This window comes from Acomys minous, assembly GCF_964271855.1.
Source record: "Acomys minous genome assembly, chromosome: 8".
Classification (NCBI taxonomy): domain Eukaryota; kingdom Metazoa; phylum Chordata; class Mammalia; order Rodentia; family Muridae; genus Acomys; species Acomys minous.
In genome coordinates this window covers 106,552,477-106,580,364 of record NC_140489.1, presented here as the reverse complement: position 1 = coordinate 106,580,364, position 27,888 = coordinate 106,552,477, and the positions used below count along the sequence as shown (strand labels likewise).

Here is a 27,888-nt window from a genome sequence, read left to right as displayed (position 1 = left end):
GACACATGCAATTCATTACTTATTATATACATTAGTTTTCTTTTCAGCAAAGTCACTAATTATAGTCTTGTAGTCAATATTTTTACCTGGTTGTATACTTATCTCCCCATTGTGTTCTATTAAAAAGTGAAGATAAAAATATTTAAAACTATAATCACCCAGAAGTAATATGTTTTTAAAACCCCAATCCTATTGCCTGGTGAAGGATACCTTCCTCTGAGGTTGTTGGCCAGGAGGCCTCCAGAGGCTCACAAAACAATACAGGGTATTGCCACTGCCACTAGTTGTAAACCAGAACTAAACAGTTAAACACCATTACTACACACTTTGTATCCAGGACACAGAGAATTCAGGCTAGGGCTGAGTTGGCAGCTTCCTCTCTGCTCACTCATTCTGGGAAGTGTTACGTCAACCACTGGAGGAGACAAGTCATCCACAGTGTTACCCAGCTCTGGATCTTGCATACCATAATACTGACCTGTCAGGCAAGACATGAGCACTGGTGCAATAGTTGCATGAATCATCTGGGGCTATCTAACTGCTGTTTGATCAGGCCCCCTCCACAGAAAGAATACATGCCTGTTACTGTAAGGCTGGTCAAAAGCTTATGGTAAGGGAGGTCACAGGCCCTAGAAAACTAAGTAGAGCATAATAGATATGTTTAAATACTCCAAAAGTACACAAGATAATTCATAGTGTACAAATAGCAGTAACTCCAGGGAGAAACATGGCTAACTTAGTTTGAAAGATATATAGATTTTGGTGGCTTAAAATGTTTATGTTTCCTTCATTCTTTACATTCACTCAAAACAGTGTTCTTGGTTTTTAAAATTCTAATCCTATGTTACATGCAAATGTTACATTAGCTATGGATGGACAAAAGTGAAGAAAAAAAAAAAGGAAGTCAGATTCTGATCATGATGGCTAATCGTTTTGATACGATCCATGAGAATTCTAGAATGGAATTTACTAGCTATTCTTCTCTCCCAAGGACTGTTGTCCTGCCTATACCCAGCCCATGTAATAAATGATATGTGGCCTCGGATGCACAGATTGTGATGCTGGGCAAACAGGGAGCCCTGAACAAAAGTTCCAAGAAGGAAAGAAGGCACACCTTCAAATGGCCAAGCACACCTTCAAATGACCACTTACTCCTGTAAGGTGGATCAACTGACTAGAGCTTTCATGCCCATGAAGAGACTGGGATGTTAACAGGTGCAGAATCTAATTAAATTTATCTTGGGTTATCTTTAGCTCTCTAAATAGCCACTCCTTCCCCATCTTTGTGTGGACCTAACGTCCTGTGACTAACAGATAGAAACCTTTTTTTTTGGAAGGTATCAGCAAAGCGATGGTTTCCACCAAATGCAAGGTTGAGCGAGCATCATGGATAGTGTTTGAAACCCTACAGCTGTCATTTCCCCCACTTTGATGCAGCCATCTACTTAATGGTTCTGCTAACATGGCTGAAAAGTGGTTTGGCCTTTTTATTTATGTACTTTGTTCAGCTTCCATGTTACAACTACACTACACATGTTTGACACTATATCTCTGTCCCCAGGCTAAGGTCACTCATATTTGGCTCCAGAGTAAATTGAGGTAAGAGTTGTGCTTCTGCACTGACATTATACCTTGTGATAACCATGATCCAGAGTGATTCAGAGAACTTCAGTTTATTTTGGCTTACAGTTCGGGAGGATGAATCCATAGTGGTGGGGGGAGGCATGGCAATGGGAGGCCAGAGAAAGAAGCTGAGTGATCACATCTTCAACCACACGTGGAAATCAGAGTGAAAGGATGGAAAGTGGACTGAGTCTACAACCGCCCCACCCTCCCAGAGCCTGTCTGCAGTTCTCCAAAGAAGGCCGCCATCCATGACCTTCTTAGGCCGGGCCACAAGCTGAGGAACCAACGTTGACACCCACAAGTCTATGGGGGACATTTCTCATTCAAACCACCACACCACATACATGTGAGAGATGTCAGTGTTAAATCTACAACACGGGCACTAAAGACTAGAAGCATTACTGAGTATGGCGGCTCATGCCTGTAATTCCTAGCACTTGGGAGGCGGAGGATCACTGCAAATTTGAGATCACTTGTGCTAACTAGTAAATTCCAGGTCAGCTGGATCCACAGACCCTGTCTCAAAAAAGGTGTGTGTGTGTGTGTGTGTGTGTGTGTGTGTGTGTGTGTGTGTATGTGCATGTGCTTATTTTAGTGTAGTCATTAATGCTCTTAGAACTTTTTATTGAAAAATTATTTTGTCTCATTTATTGAATATTTTTGTTGAATAGAGGAAGAATTCTAGACTAATATTTATTTGTTTATTAAAACATTTATTTTTGGGGGCATGGTGGAGCACACTTTTAATCTTAACACTTGGGAGGCAGAGGCAGACAGATCTCTGTGAGTTCAAGGCCAGCCTGGTCTACAAAGCAAGTCCAGGACAGCCAAGGCTACACAGAGAGACCCTATCTCAAAAACAAAACAAAACAAACAAACAAATGAAAAAACCAAACCCACATAAAAAAAATTAAATGTGTTATGTGTGCCTTCCTTCATGAGCTCATGTAACCCACTTTATGTGCAGGGCCAGAAGAGGACTTCAGATCCCTTGGGACTGGAGTTACAGGCAATTGTGTGCCACCTAGTGAGGGTGCTGGGAACCAACACCCCGCCTCCCTCCCTCCTCAGCAAAAGTAGCCGGTGTTCTAAACCACTAAGCCGTTTCTCCAGCTCTTCCATGAGCATTTTTGAAGCTGTTCTGTTCACTTTTATGATGCATATTTTTTCTTGATAAAAAGTTAGCTATGAATTAGACTGTTGCTCTTCATAGAAGGTATGTTGCTGTTACAGCTTTTGAGATTTTTCTGTTTGGTTCCAGCCTCCCATAAATTACTTGCATTATGCCTTAGTGTGGATTGATTTGTTTTTCTATTTTTTCTGCTATCTACTCGTAAAGAAGCTTGAATTTATAAAAATGCGCACGTTGTGAAACCAGGAAATATTTAAATTGTTATTGCTTTGCTTCACCTCTATTTATACTAATTTCGTGTACACCTGATTGCTTGACTTCATCTAGAGCTGCGGTTCTCAACCTTCCTAGTGCGGTCGGTCACCCTTTAATACAGATCCTCATGTTGTGGTGACCCCATAGCCAAAAAATTATTTTTGCTGCTACTTTATAACTGCAATTTTGCTACTGTTATAAGTCGTCATGTGAATATTTTTGGGAATAGAGGTTTGCCAAGGGGATCCCAGCCCACAGTGATCTAGAAGCACACAGATGCTTGTTCATCTTCCACCAACTTTTTTTTCTTTTGGTAAAAATCCGTCTTCGGGCTGGAGAGCCTGGCTCAGTGGATGAGAACATTGGCTGCTCTTCCAGTGGACCTGAAGTCAGTTCCCAGCACCCACATGGCAGTTCGCAACTGCCTGTAACTCAAGTTCCAACAGATGAGACTTTCTCTCATAGATACACATGCCGGCCAAATACCAGTGCACATAAAAATAAAAAAAATAACTTAAAAGAATAAAAACATCTATTTTAAAGCTAATTTTGCTTTCTTTTTAAAGATGTCTTTGATTTATTGACAACTTTATACACACACACACACACACAAACACACACACATACACATAAACACACACACACTGTTATCTTGATTCTAATTACCAACTACCTCCATACACACCCAGCATTTCCTCCCCACCTGTGCGCCCTCTCCTTCTAAAAATATTTTTTATAACCTGCTGAGTCCAGCTAGTGCTGCCTCCTGGAATACCGACTGTCTTGTTGGCTTGCTCCTGTGCAGGAAACCATAACTACAATGAGTTCTTGATTGCGCTGGCCATGCCACGTCCAAAGCACAGCACCTCACAGTGTCTCTCCCCATCTTCCAACTCTTACATTCTTTTCTCCCTACCTCCTACGATGTCTCCTTACTCTGTGAGGGCTAATACAGATGTTCTATTGAGAGCTGACTACCGACTCGCCTGGAACTCACTTTGTAGACCAGGCCGGATTTGAACGCGCAGAGTTCATGTTTTTCCAATTTTTAACTTTTATTGAGCACTGTGTTCTATGTTTGGTCTTTTTTGGATGGTGAGAATGTGGGTTTCAGGTGTTTTTAAACGACAGATACTTCTGTGTTCTGATGTTGCCGTGAGCCTTTGAGGCTGGGGTATGGGATGCTATGATTTAGTGATGTTTGTGTCAAGTTGAGAAGGCATAAACTTGAGATTAGTTTTCGTTGTTAAGGTAACTGGATTTGGCTGCCATGCAATGTGACCAGCCACCTCATGCCCCTGCCATGGTGCTTTTCCTGCCATAATGGGCTATACCTTAAACTGTGAGATTAAATAAACTGCCCTTCTTTCGTTGCTTTTTTATTTCAGTTGGAATGAATACACTCTCTTAATGCAATGCTGCACACTGAGACTGAACACATCAGAACTATTTGCAACAATGTGGATCACACACACACATACACGCATGCATGCACGCACACACACACGTGCATGCACACATACACATACACATGTACATACACTTGTATGCATACACACATAAACATGCACTCACTCACATGTGTGCGTGCACACATGCACAGGCATGCACACACACACACACACACACACACACACACACACACACACACACACACACACACTGCTAACTATGCCTAGCTGACAAGGTAGGAATTTCCCTTCCCAGGCCAAGATAATTCTCCAAAATTTTAAATGACTATAGGATACCTTTCTTAGGCAAGCCAAATCATCTTTCATTGGGCTTTCAAGTTCTGGGTACTATATGCCAATTTTAGTTAGCCCAGGGTCAAGAGACAGACAAGTAGAATCAGCCCCTGAGCCACTGGACGTAAGGAAGTAATTCCTTATTCTGCCTCACCTGTTTAGTCTTGGTGCTTCCTGGAGGGCCCTGCTGTTCCTTGGGTGGTCTCGTATGGCATGCCGTGTCTCCAGTTTCTAAGGATTTAATAATATTAACTTCCCCCTCGTGACCGTTATTCCAGTGTCTGTGTGTCTTACAATCACTGAGTAAAACAAATTCCAAGTACCATTAAAACACACACGAAAGCAAATACTGTCTGATCCCATTTAAATGAAGTTCAGAAGCGGGCAGAGCTAATTTATGGTGTTTGAAGTTAGGGCAGTGGTTACCGTGTGAGGAGGTGTAAGGAGGTGGGGGAGGGGGGCCTCTAGAATGATGAGAATTTGCCTTTTGACCCAGGTACAGGTTATGAGAACATATTCCTAGTACAAGATCAATCAAGCTTGATATTTGCAATTTGCTCCCCCCCCCCTTTTGGATTCAATTCTCTCCTTATATCTCTTTGCCCTTTCCTGTGTAACTCTGAAACAAGTCTTCAGCTCGTATAATGGGAATGAATCAGTCACGTGATTTTGTTTGGCCAATAGAATGACTAGGAAGCAAGAGTGGGCTAGGTTTTGGCCTGAAAAGATCTTCTGTGTTTCTTGTGTTCTGAAAAGAGCTATTATTATTATTTTTTGACATTATACAGAATAGTGGGTCTACCACACTCATCCCAGGGTGAGCCTGGGCTAAGGCTCTGCTCCTGAGCTAAGTCCTGCCCAAAGTTGTGTTCTGAGGTGCTTCACCAATGACACCAGGCTCAGCTAAGTTGAGCCTGGAGCAGCTACTCCTCGGCCAATCCACAGACATGGGCCCATGCGATTAACTTTAAGTCGCTGTAGGAGTGGGGATGAGAAGAAAAATGACTATTCCGATTCAGCAAAGCTATACAAAAGAAGAGGAGGAAACTGAGACGGAGACATTTCATTCCTTCAAAACTATCCCCACTGAGTCGGTTTGGAATGCTGCACCACTGTTCTGACTATGACACCATGGCATCCATAGCTCCCTGACTCAGCAAGCCTCCTGAGGAGACGATGGCTGCTGAAGGTACAGAAGAGGCACCAACGAAAGCCCAGAGGGTAGAGTGGAGGAAACAAATGGGTCAGATGTGAAACTTTAGAAAGGCATCTAAGTGGAGTTTTCTGGCAGGGAGAGAGTGCCGTCCTGACCCTTGGGTTCTCTGCTGGCAATCTAGATTTGAGCATCTTGGAGGAACAAGTAAGGAACTGAGAAGTTAGGTCTGGACCTACAGAAAGCTGCAGGAATGCTGCTGAGATATCGACACCTGATTAATCCATAGAAAGTGCTCCAGGGAGTCTGAGTGTCCCTGGTCTGATGATTAGTTTCAGACAGTATGATGATATTGTTACTTTACTTTTCATGCAGCAGGGTGACGATGACTAGGTCATCGTCTAGGTCACCGAGACAAGGACGCCCTGCATCACTAGTGGAATCCCCACCTGTCACCTGTCCCAAGGGAGAAGAAACTCCTCTAAGCTGGAGCAGACTAACGTTGCACATTCTTTTAGCTGGAGTGGGTGGGGGAGTGAGCGTGATCCTACAATAGATGAGCTGGAATTAAGGGGAGGTGAGAAAGCTCCAAATAAGTGGGGAGAGAAAAGGAGAAAGCCTGGTAGTGAGTGGTACCCAAAGCAGGAACGAGAGGGGAAAACAGGCCTTAAGTAATCAAAGAAGGGAAGACAAGAAGATGGAAGAGTGAAGGAAATAGCAGCTGGGAGAGAGAGAGAAAGAGAGAGAAAAAGAGAGAGAGAGAGAGAGAGAGAGAGAGAAAGAGAGAGAGAGAAAGAAGAAGAAGAGAGGAGAGAGGGGAGGGGAGAGGAGGGGAGGGGAAAGGAGGAGAGGAGAGGAGAGAAATGGAGAGGAGAGGAGAGGAAGGAAGGGAGGGAGGAGTGGAAGTGGGGTGGGGTGTCTGGAGGTTGAGGGAAGAGCGGGAAAAGAACTGGGTCTGGTATGCGAAGGCTGGACGGTTCAGAGAGCATCATCGTCACCATCCTATGGAACCTAGTACAAGAGTTTCAGAGCAGGGAAAAGGTGTCTCTCTAGAGAAGCTGGAAACTTTAGTCAGGGTTTGAGACAGCTTCAGAGGAACCTAAGGGGGGGGGGAGGGCGGGGCACGGGAAGCGGGGCGCGCGGGGCGCGCGGGGCGCGGGGCGCTGGGTGTAGTGCACGTTCTCAGGACTCCTCAGGGTTAACGGGCGTCTGAGAGGCACACTTCTCACTAAGGCAAGCAACCCTGACATACAGGAGGAGCTGTGACTAGAAACCACCGAGGAATTAGGACATTTACCCTCAAGGCTGGCACCTGCCTGAGGGATGGAGGGGACGGGAGGGTGGTGGTGGTCGTGGTGACACGGAGTGAGAAAGGAGAGGAGGTCCCAGCACAGAGGGAATGGAAGCACCAGAATGGCCAGCCCAGGCTCTGAAGAAGGTCCCGGGGTTGGGTGGAAACTAAGGGGAGGGAAGAAGCACTGACGACTGGAACAGTGGGAAATCCTACTCAGGGCGACTCGTGGTGGGCACTGCCTGGCGACAGTAATAGAGAAGCATCAGTGCGTTGGTTTTGGCTGTTGCTTGGTCCCAGAAGTTGCAGGAGTGGAAGTTGGTGGGTGAGGACTAAGTCATCCTAGGGCCACCTAGGGAGGAGGAGAGCTGATGGCTGACACGGGCACGGGTGGAGAAGGGAGTCCCCAAAACACCATTTAGCGCCACAAAAGCTTCGGTCCTGTGCCCCATCTGCAACCCAAAGAGCCAGAAATGGGCGAAATGGGCATTGCTACTAAGCAGAGCCAGGGCGGGCTGTGCCTAGGTGGGAGGCACGCAGGAGGCGGGGGGAGGGAACCCAGGTCCGAGGGGCGGACACAGGGTGGGTGGTGTCTAGTGCGCATAAAGGGGCCGCGCTCTCTGCCACACCGGCGGGCGGCAGTCACCAGCTGTAAACACAGGCAAGATGCCGAATGTGTGCCATCAGGTCCTGGTGCTGGCAAGTAGCGCTACTTTGGCCACCATGGGGACTCTGATTTTGTGCTCACGGAATCCTTCCAGTTACGGGAAACACAGCAAAAACACAGGTCCCCACCTGCCCGCACGCGTCGCTTGGTTCCTGCAGGAGCTGCCTGCCTTCGTGGTGTCGGTAGGGATGCTCGCTTGGCAGCCCCGCTCCCTCTTCGGACCACCAGGGAATGTGCTGCTGGGTCTCTTCTCCGCACATTATTTCCACAGGTTAGCATTTCTCCCGCAGCGCACAGCTCCCCTGTTTGGCTCCAGAGCTTGGACAAACGTCGAGGAACAGCGCGCACAGTGGGGAGGATCTGAGAATGAGGCGGGTGTAGAACGCTTGGTGGGGACCTGGACTTCAGGCTGGGCTCCCAGGAGTTGAGAGCACTAGACGGACAGGAGCCTTCTTCATCGTCGCTTGGGCGACCCTCGCTTTGCGGTAGCTGCGAGGGGTGGGTGGGGGAAACCCGCCCGGGAACTCAGATTGGATGGGAGCCTTTGGTCAGGGCGCTTTCCTCTCCAAGGCTGCACTTTGGCCTTGCAAGTGCCTGCTCAATCTTAAGACCTCACCTTTCTCTTGCAGAGCCAGGTCAGGCTGGTTCAGGGACTTTGGGAGGTAATATCTCTGGAACTCTCTGAAGTTCTTCTGATCAGTTTGGTCTTTTGTGTGATTGAGAAGGGAGGTGGGCAGAGTCCAACTTGGATGTCATAGCCGAGAACAGGATACAATGGGGAGTCTGCTTAAGACTCCACTCCAAAGAAGCTGAGCTCGCTGCCAATTGATTTACCTAAGTCTTTCAGGACTTAAAACGTGAACTAGTCAAAGCTAACTGAGAGAGCTCAACTGTTCTAGGTGAAAAAAAATTTTTTTTGAGTTTAGAATTTTGCCTTTCTGGTGTGGGAGGAAAGACAGGAAAGCATCGAAGAGAAACTGAGAGGCTAAGGACCATGCAGCTTCCGACAGAGACCCCCACCCAGGAGGAAGTGGGCAGGCTGCAGAAGAGCCTTCTCATTTAGCATCAGCCCGTCCTCCTTGCTTGGCTTCACTGTAAGTGTATGAGATGCCCTTGCTATGCCCACTGTACGGTCGGAGAAACTGAGGCTGAGAAAAGTTATGTAACAGAAGAAAGTGACACACCTGGTGCCTGGCGGTTTTCCTAGCTAAGTCCCAATGAATACCTTCATTTCCAGGCCTCCAGCCTTTAAAAGCAGGTAGGTAGGCACTCCACACAGGTGAATAGTAGGGCAATGGGTGGGGAAAGGTGAGTGAAACCTGGCTGTGTTGTTTGGAGCTTCACTCCGGTCAGAAGATCAAGTCGATTTGGATTTGAAGTTAGATTAAAAAAAAAAAAAAGGCCCATGGGAACCTAAGGCAGATTTTCCTCTCAACTAACATGTCATTTCTAGGAAAGGAAGAGCCAGAAATACAAACTTTAACCGGCCCTTTCTTACCCGCTCCCCCCAGAGGATCTTCTTTATTGGTCAAGCTTTAGAAATCATAAGGTGTTAACGGAATTCTCATTCATTTAAAAAGCTAAGTATTGACAAGTAGTAATATGTTTATGCTTGTCCAATGACCATTTATCAAGAGTCTGTTGTGGACAAGTTCCCAGGGTAATCATTATTTTATTTTATACACATGTACGGAAAGAAGGATGTTAGGTGCAGGAGATAAAAGATAAGCATTTGATTTTGCTTGCTTGGAAATAGGTGTTTGACAAGAAAATATGATTGTACGGACATCTATTCTTATCCTCAAATTTACTACTGTCAGCATTACAGACACATTTGTTTTATTATTTTTTGAGACTGGCCTGGAAGTGACAAAGAATACCTTTCTGTTTCAGCATCTAGAGTGCTGGGATTAAAGGCATATGCCACCACAGTCTGGCTATAAACAGTATTAAAAAAAAAACAATTTCATGTAGAAAAACAACGAATGCTTTCTGAAAATTTATGAAGATTATTTTTAGACCTTTTAAATCCCCAGAGGCATTTTGTGTAGCAAAATATGACCAGTGCCCTTTAAAACAAACGAGGAAGTAATTGCCCATAAAACAAATATGTACACATTGTCCATCATGTTCAGAGGAACTTTTAATGTATTAGAAAAAAGCTTGGGATTGATTCTGTCGAAGACAAATTTGGCGCCCCCCTGAAAACACTACGAGTTACTTGTCGCCATGTCACCAGGATATAAAATTTGTGGACCTTTCCACTCATGTTCCAACTCTTCCTTTGAGGCCCCTGAGCACTTCCTGTGCTGTTGTTTTGAGTGCTTCCCAGATGTTAGACCCTGTGCCAAACCCTCTGCATGACGTGGGTACTAACCCTCACACCAACCGGTTAGGTAGCACTGCGATCCCTCCATTCTGCAGGTGGGAAATTGGAACAGACATAGGCGTGTTCAGTAAGTTGTCCAAGTCACACAGCAGGTTGAAGACTCAGAGTTGAGACCGTGGCTCTTTGGATTTTCTCTTGGGCTCTCACCACAGCACCAGACTTTTCAGACTTGTTCTTGTTTTCTTAAGCCATAGGCTTAGCACTATTCTTGTTTTGGTCATGCAAGATAGTGGATGTTTGCTAAAGTAAAAACTGGAAATGAAAAGAACAGAAATATACTTTTACTATGTAGGTATGTTATTTATGTATCAAAAGATGTTCATCATTCTTTATAGGTGTTAACACTATCTCACATATGCTCCTTCTATTGAACATGTAGTTCGGCCTGATTAATATTTGGAGACTTTCAAAAATTAATCGTGTGTGTAAATGAGTGTGTGTGCGCATGCGTGTATGTGTGTGTGTGTGAGTATGTGTGTGTGTGTGTGCATGTTTCTTGCCACATACACTCTAAGCTAGCTGGGCCAAGAACTTGTGAGCCATTCTGTCTCCACCTCCTCTTAAGGTAGGAGTTCTGAATCACAGAAAGAAAGAAAGAAAAAAAAAAAGGAAAAGCATTCCAGAAGTGATTAGAATTTGGTGAAGAGTCTTTAGGCTGCTGGTACAAATATTCCTGAAAGATTTAGGATTCATTGCTTGGAAACAAGAACGAACTAAGAAGCATAAGGTTGTCTTGCCACAGCAGAGGATAAGACGTGGGGATGTTGATGGGGGAACAACACTAGTTCTTAGGAGGCTGAAAGGCTCATGTTTGGCTCAAGTTCTTTTACAAAGTGTCCCCTGGGGACTGCTCAGGGCAACTGTTCTATGGAGTGGGTGTTAAAGCTCAGTCCACTTCCTTTAGTATAAGGGCATCACATTAGAATAAGTTCCACAAGAACAAGGTGTTTTCTTTTTCCATCATTTCTTTACACACTGAGCTTCTGGAGCAAAGTCGAGTAATTTACTTCTCCTTCCCTGAGGAGGAAAGAGCCAAGGACAGCTGGAGAGAGGAGCATACATTTTTCCCCCTTCGTTTTTGCTTTAACACAGAACACACACACGTTTTCTATCTTAGGAGTTTTGCCAGGATGTGGCACTTGCTTTGGGAACCTGGGACACTCACCAGTCTGCTGTTGGCTCTCTCTGAGTTCAGCGGTGGGGAGCTTCAAGTCCAGACTCACGTTGTTTCAAAAGTTTCTGCTCTCGACCCAGGAGCCTCTAATGATACTCAGCCTGACACAGGAACTCTAAAATTTAAAAACCTCTGACTTGGGGCCAACAGTGCAATTTGTCCTCCATTTGGTCGTGGACGCAGGGAGAACAGGGGAGAGAAGCCAGTATTTATTGGGCTCTGGGTGTTCCGGGCATCATGTTAATGATTTCCCCGGTTGTCTCATGTTGTTCTCGCTTGTATTACTCCTCAGTGAGTCTGTGTGGTGAGGTGGTGGGCTAGCGGGGTGACCATGGGAAGGCACGTGCTTGCGCTGCCCCATAAAGCATGGTTCGTCTCCAGATCGGTGGGTGGAAATGTGATATTCTGTCACCATAGGCGCCCCATCTGGGCCTGTCCTCTATGTACTTGGTCTTGGAATATCTTTCCACTCTTTAACTCTAAATGCTGTCTGTATCTATGACCTACTGGCTGGTCTAAGCGTTAAGTTAGCCTCTTGGGCCATTTTCAAAATTGTTCCATCATATCTAATCCACATTGCCCAGGCTGGGCCTTCACTGCAAAACAGGGTCCTTTGAACAAAATAGAATATTTGTCTTTTCTTCGTCTTGTTGTTCTTCTTCTTTTTCTTTTTCTTCTTCTTGTTCTTGTTCTTCTTGTTCTTGTTCTTGTTCTTCTTCTTCTTGTTCTTCTTTTTCTTTTTCTCCTCCTCCTCCTCCTCCTCCTTCTTCCCATGAAGCATCAGAAGATTCTTTCCAGTGCAGAGCCTCTGATTTTTTGCCTCTCCCCATCTTGCCTTAATGACAACAGGTGACTGTGTTTCTGTGCTTCCAAATTTGCCTGTTCTGTGCCCCCACCTCTCAGGGAAGGCCCTTTACATGCCTAAAGTTACATATTTAATAAACAAATCTAAATAGTAGTATACACAATTGTTTTCTTATTAAACCTTAAGATTATTTACATATTCTAAACAGAAATATTTGCCAGGTAGGCATGTAGCAAGTATTTTTTTTCTCAGCTTGTAGTTTCTCTTCTGTTCTCTCTAACTAGCTTCTGAAAAGCAGGGACATTTAATTTAGCTGCTCTAGCTTTCCCATTTATCTTTAGTGGTCATATGTAAGAAGCCTTTGCCTAACCCTGGGTAACAAGCGTCCTCTCCTGTACTTCCTCCTAGAAGATGTTGGCTTTTGCATTTGGGCCTATATATTCATTTTGAGTGACTGCTCTTTCCAGCATTAGAAGTATGAATCAAAATTCCTTCTGCACAGGGACAGCCAGTTTTTCTGGTGCTACTTAGTGAAAATGTAGCTCTTCTCTAACTGTTGACTTCACACCTTATATTTTTAAAATGGAAAAATTATATAGAGACATATCTTACCTAAGAAAATAGCTGAATGCCACATAATAACATGAAAAGATTCTCATCATGAGATAGATAGAAAACTGGAAATTAAACCATGAGATCATTAGGAACCTACAAACTGAGGTAAAAGAGCATGTATCCGTATATCTCTCTCATACACTGCTGATTGGAATGTGAAATGATAAATACTTATGAAAATATTTTGAAAAAGTTAAACATTGAAAAAGTTGCAAAAAGTAAATGTTTACGTGCTCTTGGGTACTCTGCCACCCCCAACCCCCAGTAAAAGCATATATTCATAGAAAGATTTGTGCAGAAATATTTGCAGTGTCCCTTTTGATGGAAGCTCTAAATTGGAAATGATATAAATGTTGGTCAATAGGTGGAAGTAATAGACCATGGTATAAATAAATAATGAAGCACTACTCAGAAATAAAATGGATGGAATATTGGCACATGTTGCAGTATGGAAAAACGGCAAAGTAATTCTAGGCAAAAGAAACCACCTCAAAGAATGCATGCTTTGTTATTTTATTTCTATCAAGTCCAGATAACATATGTGACATAAGGGACACCCAGTGGTTTGCTGAAGGATATGAGGGATCTCTTGATGGTGAGGGATGGATCTGCGGTGATTCAGTGTCATGGATATGCACCCACCTAAAACATCAGATTGTATGGTTTAATGCATTCCCTCAGTTTCATATTAAATATACCTAAATTGATACTTAAAAATATTTGAAGTCCCATGTCCCTGAAAATTATTCTAGTTTTCTATGAGAATAATCTGCTACTGTTTAATAGGAGCTGAAAAGCAATTCATTTTGGATGAGGGCTTAGAAGGAGCAAGCCTGAAAACTGAACTGAAGACACCCCAAAAGAAAAAAATATTATATGGATACTGGGCTATTAGTTTTTTTTTAAAAATCTGCTCATGCTGGGTGTGGTGACACACACCTTTAATCCTAGCACTCAGGAGGCAGAGACAGGCAGATTGCTGTGAGTTCGAGGTCTACAAAGCAAGTCCATGACAGCCAAGGCTATAGGGAGAAACCCTGTCTCAAAAAACAAAACAAACAAACAAACAAAAATCTGTTCACTTAACTGCTCTACAATCAAGACCAATCATAATTGTGCTATTAGTTCTTGTCAATTTGATTCAAACTAGAGTCACCAGGGAAGAAGCAACTTCAACTGAGGAGATATCTCCATCATGTAGGCCAGTGGAGCCTTTTCTTAATGGTTAACTGATACAAGAGTGCCAGCCCACTGTGGGCAGTGCCATCCCTAGGCAGGATAATCCATAAAACAAGCCAGAGCAAGCAGGCCAGTGCACAGCATCTCTCCATGGTTTTCTGTTTTGGGTCCTCGTCTTGAGTTCTTGCCTTGGCTTCCCTCAGTGGACTGTAAAGTGTAAGCCAAATAGACCTGTTCCTTCTCAACTGTAGTTTTCAACCATAGAAGTTTGCATTTTTTTAAAAAATCGTGTTTTGGCTTAACTTTAAAACACACGGAATATAGTGATAATAGTCATTTTAGTATCATTGTCTGCTATTCTAATACTGATGTCATTTTTAAAAAGTTTTCTTTCTTTTGTCTTTCTCTGTACGTGCACGTGTGTGGAGGTCAGAGAACGATGTGTGGGAGTTGTTCCTCTCCTCCATGATATGGATCCTAGGGATGAGCTCAGGCTCGATGGCAAGTGCCTTAGCTCACCGAGACCCTGGCTGATGCATCTGTGCCACTTCTTTACCACCTTTGATTGGTTATTGTTCCAGCTATAGGCAGCGCTTCCCTGCAATTTTGCATGCATTAGATAGTTCGAAATTGTAGCTCTTTAAAGACAGATGCGATGGTAATTTCCATCAACCTACTACTTGGGAAACTGAGGGAGGAGGATTGTGAGGTTAAGTCAGACTTAGCTACATATGAAGATCCAGGCCAGGATGGACTATATATACAAGACCCAGTCTAAACAAACAAACAAACAAATACAAAAACCTCAATAAAACAACAAAAGAAGAAATTATGGTTTTGAAGGTTAGGAATCTTTACATTCCTATAAATATTATTGAACTTCATTCTAGATGCAGCTAAGTTATTTGTAAATAATTCAGTCCTTTCAGGTGCTGATTGAATGTGTTGTGTGGTTGCGGAAGAGTAGGCTAGGTAGGGTTGATTACCCTTTCTAAAGTAAGGTGAGCATTCCACCAGTCTCACACATTGTGAGTTTTCTATCTGGTTGGTGAGAGTGGACTCTATTCCTGACCAAATGTGAGTACCTGGTACTGTTCTTAATTTTTTGGATGATTCTTTTCTTATACCAATTCGCCACTTAGCATCACTGAATACTTGAAGAAGACCCTCTTCATTAATCTGTATCTCTCTTTTATTCTCTGTAATGAAAGTTATACACCTCATGAATCAAGAATCTTGTAGCTTTAGCTTAGAATCTGCTTGTACTTCAGCCTAGAGATTCTCTCAAAACAGCAATCTGGCTAGTTAGAAGGTTCACATGATTCGTTTTTTGTTTCTCAGAGATCCCCGCATGTGATTGTTTGTGTTCATTGGCAGCTGGGAAAGATGGGCCTGGGAGATGGGCCTGTGATGATGACAGTGGGGGGCGGGGCTCTCTTGATTATCTTAATTGAAGTGGGAAGACCTGTCTGCCCCTTGTTGGTGACACTATTCCCTAGGCAGTGGACCCTGGACTGTGTAAGTGGAGAAAATGATCTGAGCACTAGCGTGCACACATTTATTGCTGTCTGTCCCTGTGACTTCCCTGCTCCGATTATACCGTGCCCTGGAACCAAAAACACAATAACCCCTTCTCCATTAAGGTGCTGTGAGAGAGTGCTTTATCACCGTAGCAGGAAAATAACCAAAGACACTGTCTTTTATTGTCAAATGCTTGTCGTTTCATATAATTTGTCCTGCTTATTTCCAGTCTGAAAGGATAAATCCAGTTCCTATTGCTTTAAGTTGACTGAATGGGGTTTATAATTCACCTTTGCTTATTGGACCATAGTCAGTACTGGATGACTGGGGAGTTTAAGTGGTTTCTGCTTGTGGTCATGTCACAGCTAAACCCACTGTTTGTATTTCTAAACTGAGTATCAGTTTTCCCAAGGTGTCTGTTTTATTTCTTTGTAATTCTTTTCTTTCTTTAAAAAAATTGTGTGTGTGTGTGTGTGTGTGTGTGTGTGTGTGTGTGTGTGTGTGCATACCACATGTCTGCAGGTGCTCAGAGGAGCCACAAGATGGCAGCAGATCTCCTGGGACTGGAGCTATAGGTAGACATGAGCCACCTGATGAGGGTGCAGGGAACCCATATTGAGCCCTCAGGAAGAGCAGCAAGTGCTCTTAACCACTGAGAAGCCTTTCTAGTCCCTCAACTCTATTTCTTCACCCATTCTCATGCTTGGTGTGCTAGGACTTTTGCATCCCATCTTGTATGTCTCTAAGCTTACGGGAGGCTACAGGTGATGACAGGTTGGTGATTTCCTTTACGTGAGTCCCATGCCTCAGGTAAAGGTGGCAAGGTGAGTACAGGGCCATAGACTGCGGACTGTAGAAAAGGGAGATAGCAGCTCTGCTGACGACAGACAGGCCTGACACTTTCACCCAACAAAGTATGTCACAGAAATGTCACCATACATTTGCTTTGTTGTTGTTCAAGTAAACAGTGGACTGGAGAGAGATATATAAAGGAGCGACACTGGGGTGGATCCATCTTTGAAGGCTGTGCCCACAATGGGCTGGGCCCTCCCCCATCACTCACGAATCAGGGCTGAGCCCTAAGGTAGCATTTCTTCCTTGTAACTTTTATTGTGTGTTCAGTGTGCACATTGACAAGCTTCACCAATGCCTTTCATTAGATTATATCATGTACTTTGAGTTCAGTCTCGCCTTTCCTTTCCTGCCTCTCACCACCGCCTGCTCGTTCTCTTTCTTCCCCACAGTCTATGCTCAACACCATGTATACATGTATGTGTGTGTACACAAACTGTATGCATCCACACAAGATCCAGGATCCACATGTGAGAGAAAACATCTTAATATTTTTATTAACTTCTTCTATTTAATGTGATCATCTCCAATTGTATTCACTTCCTTGCAAGTGACATGATTCCATTTTTCTTTATGGCTGTACAAAACTCCATTGTGTATATAATGTGCCACATTTTTGAAATTCATTCATCATTGACAGACACCAGAACTGGCTCTGCAATGCCTATTGTGAACAATGCTACAACATCTTAAGGTAATAGTATGTGCTATTTTGACTACAATCCCAAGAGTGGTATAGATAGCTAATATTAGAGTTGTATTTTGAATTTTTAAAGGAATTTCCACACTTATTTCTATAGTGGCTTCACCACTTTGAATTCCTATCAACAGTGAAAAAGAGTTCTCCTTTCTCTGCCTCCTTGATAACATATTCTACTGTTTTATTTTCTTTATTTTTTTGTTTTTGGAGACAGGGGTTCTCTGACCTGGATTCCATTTGTAGACCAGTATGGCCTTGAACTCACAAAGATCTGCCTGCCTCTGCCTCCCCAACTGCTGGGATTACAGGCATGTGCCACCATGCCTGGCATGCTCTGTGCTTTATTTACTTAAAATTTTTTTTGTATGTATGAGTGCTTTGCCCACATGTACACCAGTACGCCACTGATGTATGCTGGACCAGAAGAGAGAAACTCACACAGGGCGAGAACCTGGAGGCAGGAGCTGATGCAGAGGCCATGGAGGGGTGCTGCTCACTGGCTTGCTCCTCATGGCTTGCTCATGGCTGGGTTTCTTACAGAACCCAGGACCACCAGCCCAGGGGTGATACCACCTACAATGGGCTGGGCCTTCCCCCATCAATCATGAGTTAAGAAATTGCCCTACAGGCTTGCCTACAGTCTCATCTTATGAAGGTTTTTCCCTTAATTGCAGTTCCTTCCTCTCAGATGAGTCAAGTTGACATAAAACCACCCAGCGCAACCATGGAGCCATTTTCCTGGAAAGATTTACTTTTGAGGTGTGTGTGTGTGTGTGTGTGTGTGTGTGTGTGTGTGTGTGTGTGTACATTCCTGTGTATGAACGAAGCAGATATGCACACGCTAATGGTGCTCATGCAGGAGTCAGAGGACAACCCTGGGTCTGTCCTGGTCTTCTCCCCTTGTTTGAGACGGGGCCTCTGTTGTTTTTCCTCTGTGTGCACCAGGCTTAAATTCTCCCATCTCCCTGTAGGAGCACGAGGATGATAAACGCTGGGGCCACTGTTCTGCTTCCGTTCAGGCTCTGGGGATTTGACTCACGTTTCGTGATTGTGAGGCAAACACTTGTGCCCACTATGCCATCTTCTCAGCCTTAAGAGTTACATAGTAAGGGCTGGGGAGATGGCTCAGTGGTTAAGAGCACTGGCTGCTCTTCCAGAGGACCCGGGTTCAATCCCCAGGATCCACATGGCAGCTCACAGCTGTCTGTAACTGCAGTTCCAAGGGATCTGACACCTACATACCAATGCACAGAAAATAAAACTATTAAAAAAAAAAAAGAGCTACATGTTAGAGTGTACTGACATCCATTCCAAGTTTCTCTTTCAATTTGAGATTTTGCTAGTCCTTGGCATGATGAATGATTTTCAGCTCTGACATACGAGAATTACAAAACTCTGGATCTTGTTCACATCTTCTGTTTTGGTTGGTGTGTGTATGGTTGGTGTGTGTGTGTGTGTGTGTGTGTGTGTGTGTGTGTGTGTGTGTGTGATGTGTGTTGTATGTATGTGTATGTGTGTGGTGTGTGTGTGTGTGTGGTGTGTGTGTGTGGTGTGTGTGTGTGGTGTGTGTGTGTGTGTTGTATGTTGTGTGTGTATGGTGTGTGTGTGTGTGTGTGATGTGTGTTGTATGTATGTATATGTGTATGGTGTGTGTGTGTGTGTGATGTGTGTGTGGTGTGTGTGTGTGTGATGTGTGTTGTATGTATGTGTATGTGTGTGGTGTGTGTGTGTGTGATGTGTGTTGTATGTATGTGTATGTGTATGGTGTGTGTGTGTGTGTGTGTGTGTGATGTGTGTTGTATGTATGTGTATGTGTATGGTGTGTGTGTGTGTGTGATGTGTGTTGTATGTATGTGTATATGTGTGGTGTGTGTGTGTGTGTGTGGTGTGTGTGTGGTGTGTATGTGTGTGTGGCATGTGTGTGTTATATGTTGTGTGTGTTGTGTGTGTATAGTATGTGTGTGGTATTGTGTGTGTGTGTGGTGTGTGTGTGGTGTGTATGTGTGTATGGTGTGCATGTGTGTGTGGCATATGTGTGTGTGGCATATGTGTGTGTGGCATGTGTGTGTGTTGTATGTTGTGTATGTATGGTATGTGTGTTGTGTGTGTGTATAGTATGTGTGTGGTGTTGTGTGTGTGTGTGTGTGTGTGTGTGTGTGTGTGTGTGTGTGTGTGTGTTGGGGGCTGAGCTCAGGGTTTATGCATGCTAAGCCTTGCTCATCCCTTGAACTGTACCTGCAGCCCAAGTCTTCTGTGTCATAAACGTTTGTTCATGTTGCTCTAGCTAAGGATGTGAGAGGACCACCCTATTGCTGCCAGGAGTGGGCTGAGATCCAGATTACCTGAATGTGAGTTTCGCCTTTTTGGGGTTGCAGAGTGTGGGAATCCTGGGCTCACACTTGCCCTGCACTGACATCTGCCTGGCTGGAAACTTGGTGTTTCCTTCCTCTCCCCTAGTTCTATGGAGCAGGAGTGAGCAGCCTTCCCATGGCTGGAAACAGGAACACTTCCTCTCTAACTCAGCCCTGTCTAAATACCACGCAGACCAGGAGGAGGACTGGGGTCAGGATGCACAGACATCCCACAAGACCTCACCCTGCACCGAGGGAATATGGAAAAAACGTCAAGTTCCGGCTCCTTCTTAGTCTTCTCTGACAACTTGACAGGGCTCAAAGTGCTTTTCCCACCTCAGTGGTGGGGTGGGGGAACTTTTTCTGAACTTTGTTGTTGGGTGGGTCCTGGTCTCTGGATGGGGGGGGGGAGGTTGTAGGGAGAGAGGGAGTGGGAGGAATTGAGAGGGGGAGGGAGAGGCTTCCCACTGTGCTCCGTGTCTCCCCTCTTGTTCTATCTCATCCTTGCTAACTCTGTAAACTCTAACTCTAGGAAGAAGGAGGCAAAAAGAAAACCCAAGACGCCCTTCGCTGCTTTGTTTTCTAGCCCCCCAAGCCTTCATCCTGTGCCGTTGCTTGACCACCCCCTTAGGATCCCCTGCACTTATTTTTATGAACAGTGCCCAGAAGCTACTGCGCAAAGCAAGAGGAACAGGAGCTCACTGTCCTGGAGTGAAAGTTAGAATACATGTTCAGGGGGATAAAATTTCAAGATTTACGTACCCCAAATAGCTTCCATGTATAGCAGATGACAGGCTCTCATCCATTCTGCACCAGTTCCAGGCCCACTGTGTGCCAGGCGCAGGATGGATAGTGTCATGTCCCATCCAACAGGACCAGTAATTACGGGGTCACGAGGGGAGCCATACCTGAGGGATGAGATGAGAAAGAGAGAGGCGAGGCATTCCTATCAAGGTCTGTTTACTGAATCAAAAGCAAAAGCTTATATGGGGTGGAGGCAGGAGCCAAGCAGTGGAGGGGGGGGGGGAGAATGCTTCCAGATGATGCCATCAGGGGAACATCCTGTATCTCGGAACACTATCTCTTGGAAAGTCCCGAGCTATCCTGCTGAACAACATCTGCAGGGGGTGAAAGGAGGAAGTTATGCAGAGGCTGAAAGGAGGAAGTTAGCTTTGGAACGGGGCATCAATATTTTTCCTTAGCCAGTAGATTCTTTTAGCCTTGAATGATCCTGGGCTGGCTCCGAACAGTGTCACACTCCTTAGGAATTGTATATGTTTTTAAATTAAAATAATTATTATGCAATATATTCTGATTACAGTTTCCCCTTCCTCATCTCTTCCTAGAGCCTCTTGAACTCCTCACCCTTCAAACTTCATGCCTTCTCTCTCTCTCTCTCTCTTTCTCTTTCAATAAAACAAACAAAAATAGAACAAAGTGAGCAAACAGAAGAAGAGGAAGAAGAAGAAGAAGAAGAAGAAGAAGAAGAAGAAGAAGAAGAAGAAGAGGAGGAGAAACAAAGAGCCAGGCAGTGGTGGCTCACATCTTTAATCCCACAGCATTCATGAGGCACAGGGTAGATCTCTGTGATTCGAGGCCAGCCTGGTCTACAGAGAAAGTTCCAGGACAGCCAGGGCTACACAGAGAATCCTTGTCTTGAAAAACCAACCCCCCAAAAAAGAAGAAACAAAGGAAGAACACTCAACACACACACACACACACACACACACACACACACACACACACACTTGGAATAATATACACAAAAAAGACCAGTAAGAGGGGGGCAAGCAAAGCAACATGAGAAAACAAAAACAAAAAACAAAACCTCCCCCAAACCTCCAAAAATGCCTTTGAGTTTATTTTGTGTTGGGCACGGAGCCTGGCCTTCAGTGTGGTTTATATACCCACGGAGACTCCCTTTGAGAGACTAGATTTTTGGTTGTGGCAGCTATCAGTTGGAGATAGCTTCTTGGTTAGGGTGGGGCACTGTCTACTGCCCATCTCAGCACTGGGATGGTCTGGTTTGGACCTGTGACGTTCCTGTGCATGCATGTGTAAGTCCATATGTCTGTCCGTCCTGTTGTTTCCTTGATATCATCCATCCTCTTAGGCCCCTGCAGTCTTTCAGCCTCTTCTTCCCCAAAGGAACTGTACATTTTTTTTGTGTGTGAAGAGACAACTTATAAGCAACTTAGTAAGTGGTGTTGCTGACTAGCAAAGAGGGCTATTAGAAATGCAAACCGGGTTCATGAGGATAAGGAGGAGGCATTTGAGGTTCCTGTTCTGTACAGGGTGGTCAGGGAGGCCGGCATCTCAGCACACTCAACAACAACAAGCAAAAACCATGGTCGGGATCAGCCCTGTGAATGCCTGGGTGGGAGCTTTCCAAAGCAGTCACGACAGGCCTGAGGCGGCATGTGCTGGTCTTGCTCAGGTAAAGCGGAAACACCAGAGCAGAAAAAGTGGGGGATGAGATTGTAGATGTCATTAGGGCACCCAACACAGTGAATCTTGAAGGGAATCTAAGCCCTCACTTTTCTTTTTAGTCACAGGGGTATGGGGTGGGAGAATCAGAGGGGGTGATGGCATCCAGCTTAGGGCTTAACTCAGCTTGCCACAGGGGAGAAGAGACTACACTGGAAGAAGCGTGGATGCCAAGAGACGAGGGTTTTGTAAACCTGTCAGGAGAATTTTAGTGATTTGAACTAAAAATAGTAGAGTGGGTGAGATAGGGTTGCCTTCTGGAAATGAGGTTCTAAGGTAGAGATGACGGCATTTGTTAATAAATTTACCTGAGGGAGAGAGTGAGAGGGAGGGAGGAAGGGAAAGAGGGAGGGAGAGAGGGGGAAGGAAGAAAGGAGGGAGGGAGGGAGGGAGGAAGAGAGAGAGGAGAAAGAGAGGGGGGGGGGAGAGATCTTTAGAGTGGAAGCGAGAGAATAAACTAGCATTTTCCTGGGGTGAGGAAGCCTTGAGGAGGCACAGGTTTGGGAAGTGTGGGGGATCAGGAGTCTCATTTGGGGTGTGGTAAGACTGAAGTCCTCATGACAGTGGCGTGAGACACCTGGCAGGGGCTGTCTATGAGCCTAGTGATGGATCGGGTGGACAACTGTCTGAGCTAACTTAGTGCTTCTTGGACAGCAGCACACGCTGGGTATTTTGTAGTGAGCGTGGATTTAGCCATCACAGTTCTGAAGGCTGGGGGATTCGATATCAAGGCGTTGGCCTCTCTGGTGAGGGCCTTCTTGTAGTGTTTTCACATGTTGGAACTTGAAAGGCAAGAAGAACAAGCAGTTAGTCCCATAGCCCTTTGGGACCATTCACTAGGGTAGAACCCTGTGACCTAAACACTTCCCCAAACCTCACATTCCAATGCCTTGGGTAGAGCCTGGGAGTGAGGCATAGCTGACCACAGCGGTACTATTTGATATTTGAGGAGGTGTTACCACATAGATAGTAGTGGTTAAATGAGGTCGAAAAAAAAATGTCCTGAGATCTGGGACATGAATATTTGGAGGACAAAGGGCTGAGAACAAATCCACGAAAGCAAATGAGGACAAATCAATGAAGCAGAGAAACGAAGGCAGTGTGGTGTGCTTGCTGGCACCGCTTCCAGGAGAAGGGGGCTAAGAGTCTGCTCGTGGTCTGAAAGTGTGGTACCAGGTGAGACCCTGCTGAGACTCGATTTTTTGTGGGGGGAGGTGGCATGTAGATGAGAAAACGTCACAGAGATGGCAAGCGTGGGCCACTCTTCAGAGGAGTTTTGTTGTAAAAGAAACCAGGGCAGTAGGACAGTGAATGAAAGAAGAGACAGGGTCACTATATAGAACAGGTAAATATATAACACATGGAAGCTTCGTGCGTATTTGCAGAATCTGAATTTATTTTGATTGACAATGAAGTCTGAAATTTCATATAGTGAAGAGCCCTCAGTTGGCATGATAATCTTAGCAATAGCACTTATATTTGAGGAAGACTTAGTTAAATATGAGTTGGTCGATACAAGATGTGTTATTTCTAATTTTTTTCCCCTTTGGGTTTAATTTGGATGTGCAATTTCAGTTAACCCTTTCCAATGAGAGTGTCATCTCCTCCCCCCACTAAGCATTTACTTAGCAGTGACGAAGGCTGTACATTTACAGAATACTTATCAACCTCTATCTGAATGAGCATAAAAGAGTTGAAATTTACTTTAGAAGTAGAAGAAGCAATTAAAGGACGTGGTCCATTACTACGGAATAGGCACAGCGCGCAGGGCGCTGTCTTAGTTTCTTCTTCTCCTGCTGCTGGGATAAAATGACTCAGGCTGGCGAGATGGCTCAGTGACCAAGAGCCCTGGCTGCCCTTCAGAGGGCCTGGCTTCAATTCCCAACATCCACATGGCAGCTCACAACCCACCTATCACTGCAGTTCCAGGGGACCTAAGGCTCTCTTCTGGCCTCTGTGCTCACCAGGCATGCATGTGGTGCGCATATGTACATACATACGCACACGCCCATACACATAAAACAACTAGAACGGTTTTATATAAGATACTATGACAAAAGTAATTGAAGGGAGAAGGGGTTAACTCACTCTGGGTCGTGGTTTTGGGTCCGTCATACTTGGAAAAGTCATGGCGCCGCAGGAGCTTGGTCACAACACAGGCACAGTCAGGAAGTAGAGAAGAGCAAGCGCATGCGCGCTGATGCTCAGATTGCTTTCTCTATTTTCTACAGTCTGGGGTTCCCAGCTCGGGGAAATGGTCCTGACCACAATTAGGATGCGCCTTTTCACATCATTAATGTAGTCAAGGTACTTTCTCACAGGCACGCCGAAGGCCAATCTCCCAGGAGAGTCTGGAGTCTTGTCAGGTTGATAAACTGTGTCCAACTCTCTAGTGTTGATTTGTAGTCTCCTGAGCCAGCTCTTTTCCTCTTCTCTTCATTGCGTGTGTGTGTGTGTGTGTGGTTTTTTTTTTTTCCAAAACAGACTTTCTCTGTGTAGCCTTGACTGTCCTGGACTCATTCTGTAGACCAGGCTGGCCTCAAACTCGCAGCGATCCACCTGCCTGCTGGGATTAAAGGCATGAACTACTACCGCCCAGCTCTTCATTGTTTTTTTTTTTTTTTAAATAATTTTTTTCTACACTGAGCTGTATATTGTTTTGAATTGCTTCCAGCTTCCCAAACATAGTCATTTGTGTCCTAAGCCCCCCTTTTGTTCCCCAGGATTTCTGGATTCCCACCCATTCTCTATATTTACCAACTTTCTTTTCCTTTTCCCACTGGGAAAACTAGTGGTCTACATTTCCGGTCCCCCCTACAGTTGTGTGGGGACAAAGGAATGAGGGTGGAATTACATATGACACTTCTATCCTGAAACTTGGTCCTTAATATCCTTAATAAAACCTAGAGAATCTTCCATATTCTCTTGGGTTTTGCTCATCTACACGCCTAAGTCCCCCTGGAAAAGCCTGGGTCCTGAATGGCTACACATCAAACCATCAGTGTTGTACACAGACTGTGCTGTGACATGAACAACGGAGGAGCTCCCAGCATCTCAGGCTGCTGGCACTTTGTTACTGTAGATAGCCCACTCAGACTTATCCCTTTGCTCAAGAAGCAAGGACTATTGATCTAGGAGGCCGTGGGTTGGGTTGGACAAATGGTTTGCTTTGGAGATATCGTAAACTGAGTATTTGGACTCATTTGGAGAACACTGGTGAAAACGACAAGACTGTTAGGGGGCAAACGACAATTAAAAACAGAATTTATTTAAATTTTATTCTATGTGCATTGGCGTGAGGGTGTCAGATCCCCTGGAACTGGAGTTACAGACAGTTGTGAGCTGCCATGTGGGTGATGGGAATTGAACCCCAGTCCTCTGAAAGATCAGTCAGTGCTCTTGGCTGCTGAGCCATCTCTCCAGCCCCAACTATTGTTTAAAAGGAGTTTCTGTTGACCTTCTAGACCCTTTCCCTCTGGGAATTTAACCTACTTTTAGTTTAATCTAACTCTAGGCCCCTAAAGCTGCCAAGAATGGGAATCCGTAGAGAAATGAGTACTCAGCAAAATCCTGAGTTAATGCTTTTCCTTGTGCCATTGCATTTACTTTTCACGATAACTCCCGTAGTTATAACCAGTGTCAGCTTACAGACACAGATGCTTGGCCAGGATCTCTCACAAAGTAGTAGAATCCATCAGGCCAGAACTTCATCTTCAGGAAGTACTTGGGTTTTTTTTTTTTCTTTTCTGTTTGATCTTCACTCTGCCCAGGAGGAAAGATCCCTGAGACCAGGTGACTCTCAGACAGTCTGGAGTTGGAGCTGAGATCTTTCTTCTTCTTCTTCTTCGGTTTGGAGGACAAGAGAGACAGGGGTGGCGACTTTTACTCATGGAAATAAGTGTGGTCACTGTTGTGATTGAATATATATAGAGAGGGGCTCTGTATGGGGTATGTGGGCCTGCGCCTGAATGTAATGTTGGGGACTAGGGAGTAAGGAGGCAGCCTATAGATTTGAGAGAGGTCATACTGGAAATGGACGATTCTTCCCTCTGCAGCTCTGACCACAGTGCATTCAAGGTTCCTATGATGCAGCATCTGGCCAGGAGAAGGGGCCACTAAGGTGTGACAGTTCATCATGGCCGAGCAGCCTCTGTGCTTCCCCAGGGGGGTGGTGTTTGCCAAGAGAGTGAAGATGTAAAAAGTGTGGGCCTGTGAGACTACCTGACTGTGTAAGTCTATACAATTTGACTTGTATATAAAGCAATACATGCGCACATCTTTTCCTCAATCATGCCCGAGTTCAAATGCTATCTGCATAGATTATTTGCATGGCTTTTGCGGTGCTGGAACTAGAGGCCAATGCCCTGAGCATGCTGGGTAAGTGCAGGACATACCTAGCTGTAGATGATCTAGTTTGACCTCACAGCAATCTTGGGAAGTGACAGGGAAGGAATGAGACTCCATTTCCAGGTAGTACAAAACTGGTCCAAGTTTTCCAACCCAAACCCAATGCTTTTGCTAGGCTTGCTGATGAGATCTAAGAGCAGACTTCCAGGATTTGAAGCTAGAATTCCTTTTCTAAAGTGCAACTGTCGTTTCTGTTATAGTCTCCAGACGTTGACTGCTCTTTATTGCCTGCAAGTAGTCAGACAAATAGTGTGTGTGTGTGTGTGTGTTTGTGTTTATGTGTGTGTGCATGCACGCGTGAATGTGCACACACACCTGCAAGCACAAGTGAATATGAAATTTATAATGTCAAGTTGTCTTAGTTCATTTTCTGTTGCTGTAACAAAATATCTGAGACCAAGTCATGTATAAAAGATAGAGGTTTCTTTAGACTACAGTGCTAGGGCCTGGGGAAGTTCAAGAGTATGGTATTGGTATCTGTATCATGTGTTAAAAACTGGACCCTCAGGTTCACATGTTGGTGGTGTTTGGAGGAGGGTTTTAGTGAAGGCCTCCTTTCTGCGTTATCACACTGCAGAGAAGCATCACTCGGCAAGACAGGACATGCATACCAGAAAGGGTTGCTTTTTACAACAGTCACTCCTTCAGTAGCCTGCTAACCCGCAAGTAGATTAGTTACATCTTAGTCCCACCTCTAAAATACTGTCAACATATGAACCCAAGAGATACAGTTTTCAGCACACAGGATTTGGCTCCAAATGCCTGAGATTTTCAGACATGTTTCTGATTTTTTGATGAGTGTGGTTCATAAGGATATTCTTTTAAGGGAGTCACTATAAGCTTAGGTATCTGGCCACTTGAAGAAGTAAACATGTAATTAGACATTGTTTGACGTTACAGACCTCAGACTTAACTACAGTGACCAGCATGCTGCTCACTCACATGTGACAGTATATATATGTATATTTTGTTTTGTTTTTTAAAACCTACACAGGTTTAGTGTAGGTAACCAACCCTATCAAAATACTTTTATTTGTTTAATTTAATTGGACTTTATTTTGTGTGTATATATATATATATATGCACATATGCATGTAGATATGTACACATGGTGGCCAAAGCCCAATGATTCCTCGATTTCTCATCACCTTATTATTTTTTTATAATTTTATGTTTATTTTATTTTTGTACATGATTGTTGTGCTTGCATATATGTCTGATCTCTTCTGAGAGCAGAAGAGAGCATCAGGTCCCTCGGAACTGGAGCTGTGGATGGCTGAGGGTGCTCGGAAGTGAACTCAGGTCTTCTGAGAGAACAACAAGTGACCTTAACCACTGAGCCATCTCCCAGCCTCTTGCCTTATTTTGTGAGTCAGGGTCTCGATTTGGCTAGAGACCCTGGCCAGTGATCTCCAGAGATCCTCCTGTCCCCAAAGCCACAGCATGAAGGCTTCAGACATGAGCTCTTGTTCCTGGCTTGCACGTAGTGCTGGGGAACTGAACTCAGGCTTTCACACGTGTGTGGCAAGTGCTTAGTGA

At 44.7% G+C, this 27,888-nt stretch overlaps 1 protein-coding gene and 1 long non-coding RNA gene across 2 annotated transcripts in view; one reads left to right on the top strand and one right to left on the bottom strand.

The window, feature by feature from the left end:
- Positions 1-7,868: 7,868 nt before the first annotated feature.
- The window catches only part of SRD5A2 (steroid 5 alpha-reductase 2), a gene marked incomplete at its 5' end in the record, with an annotated part of 36,678 nt that continues 16,658 nt past the window's right edge, over positions 7,869-27,888 (top strand). The window contains one exon of the mRNA XM_084793815.1: positions 7,869-8,140. Coding sequence (XP_084649941.1) covers positions 7,869-8,140 — 272 coding nt within the window. The remainder of the gene's footprint in view (positions 8,141-27,888) is intronic.
- On the bottom strand, positions 13,357-24,120 carry LOC311604226. Its single transcript, XR_014781407.1, has 3 exons — positions 24,031-24,120; positions 20,218-20,363; positions 13,357-13,494 (listed from the first exon to the last, which is right to left on the bottom strand). It is a non-coding gene; the product is annotated as an uncharacterized lncRNA (long non-coding RNA).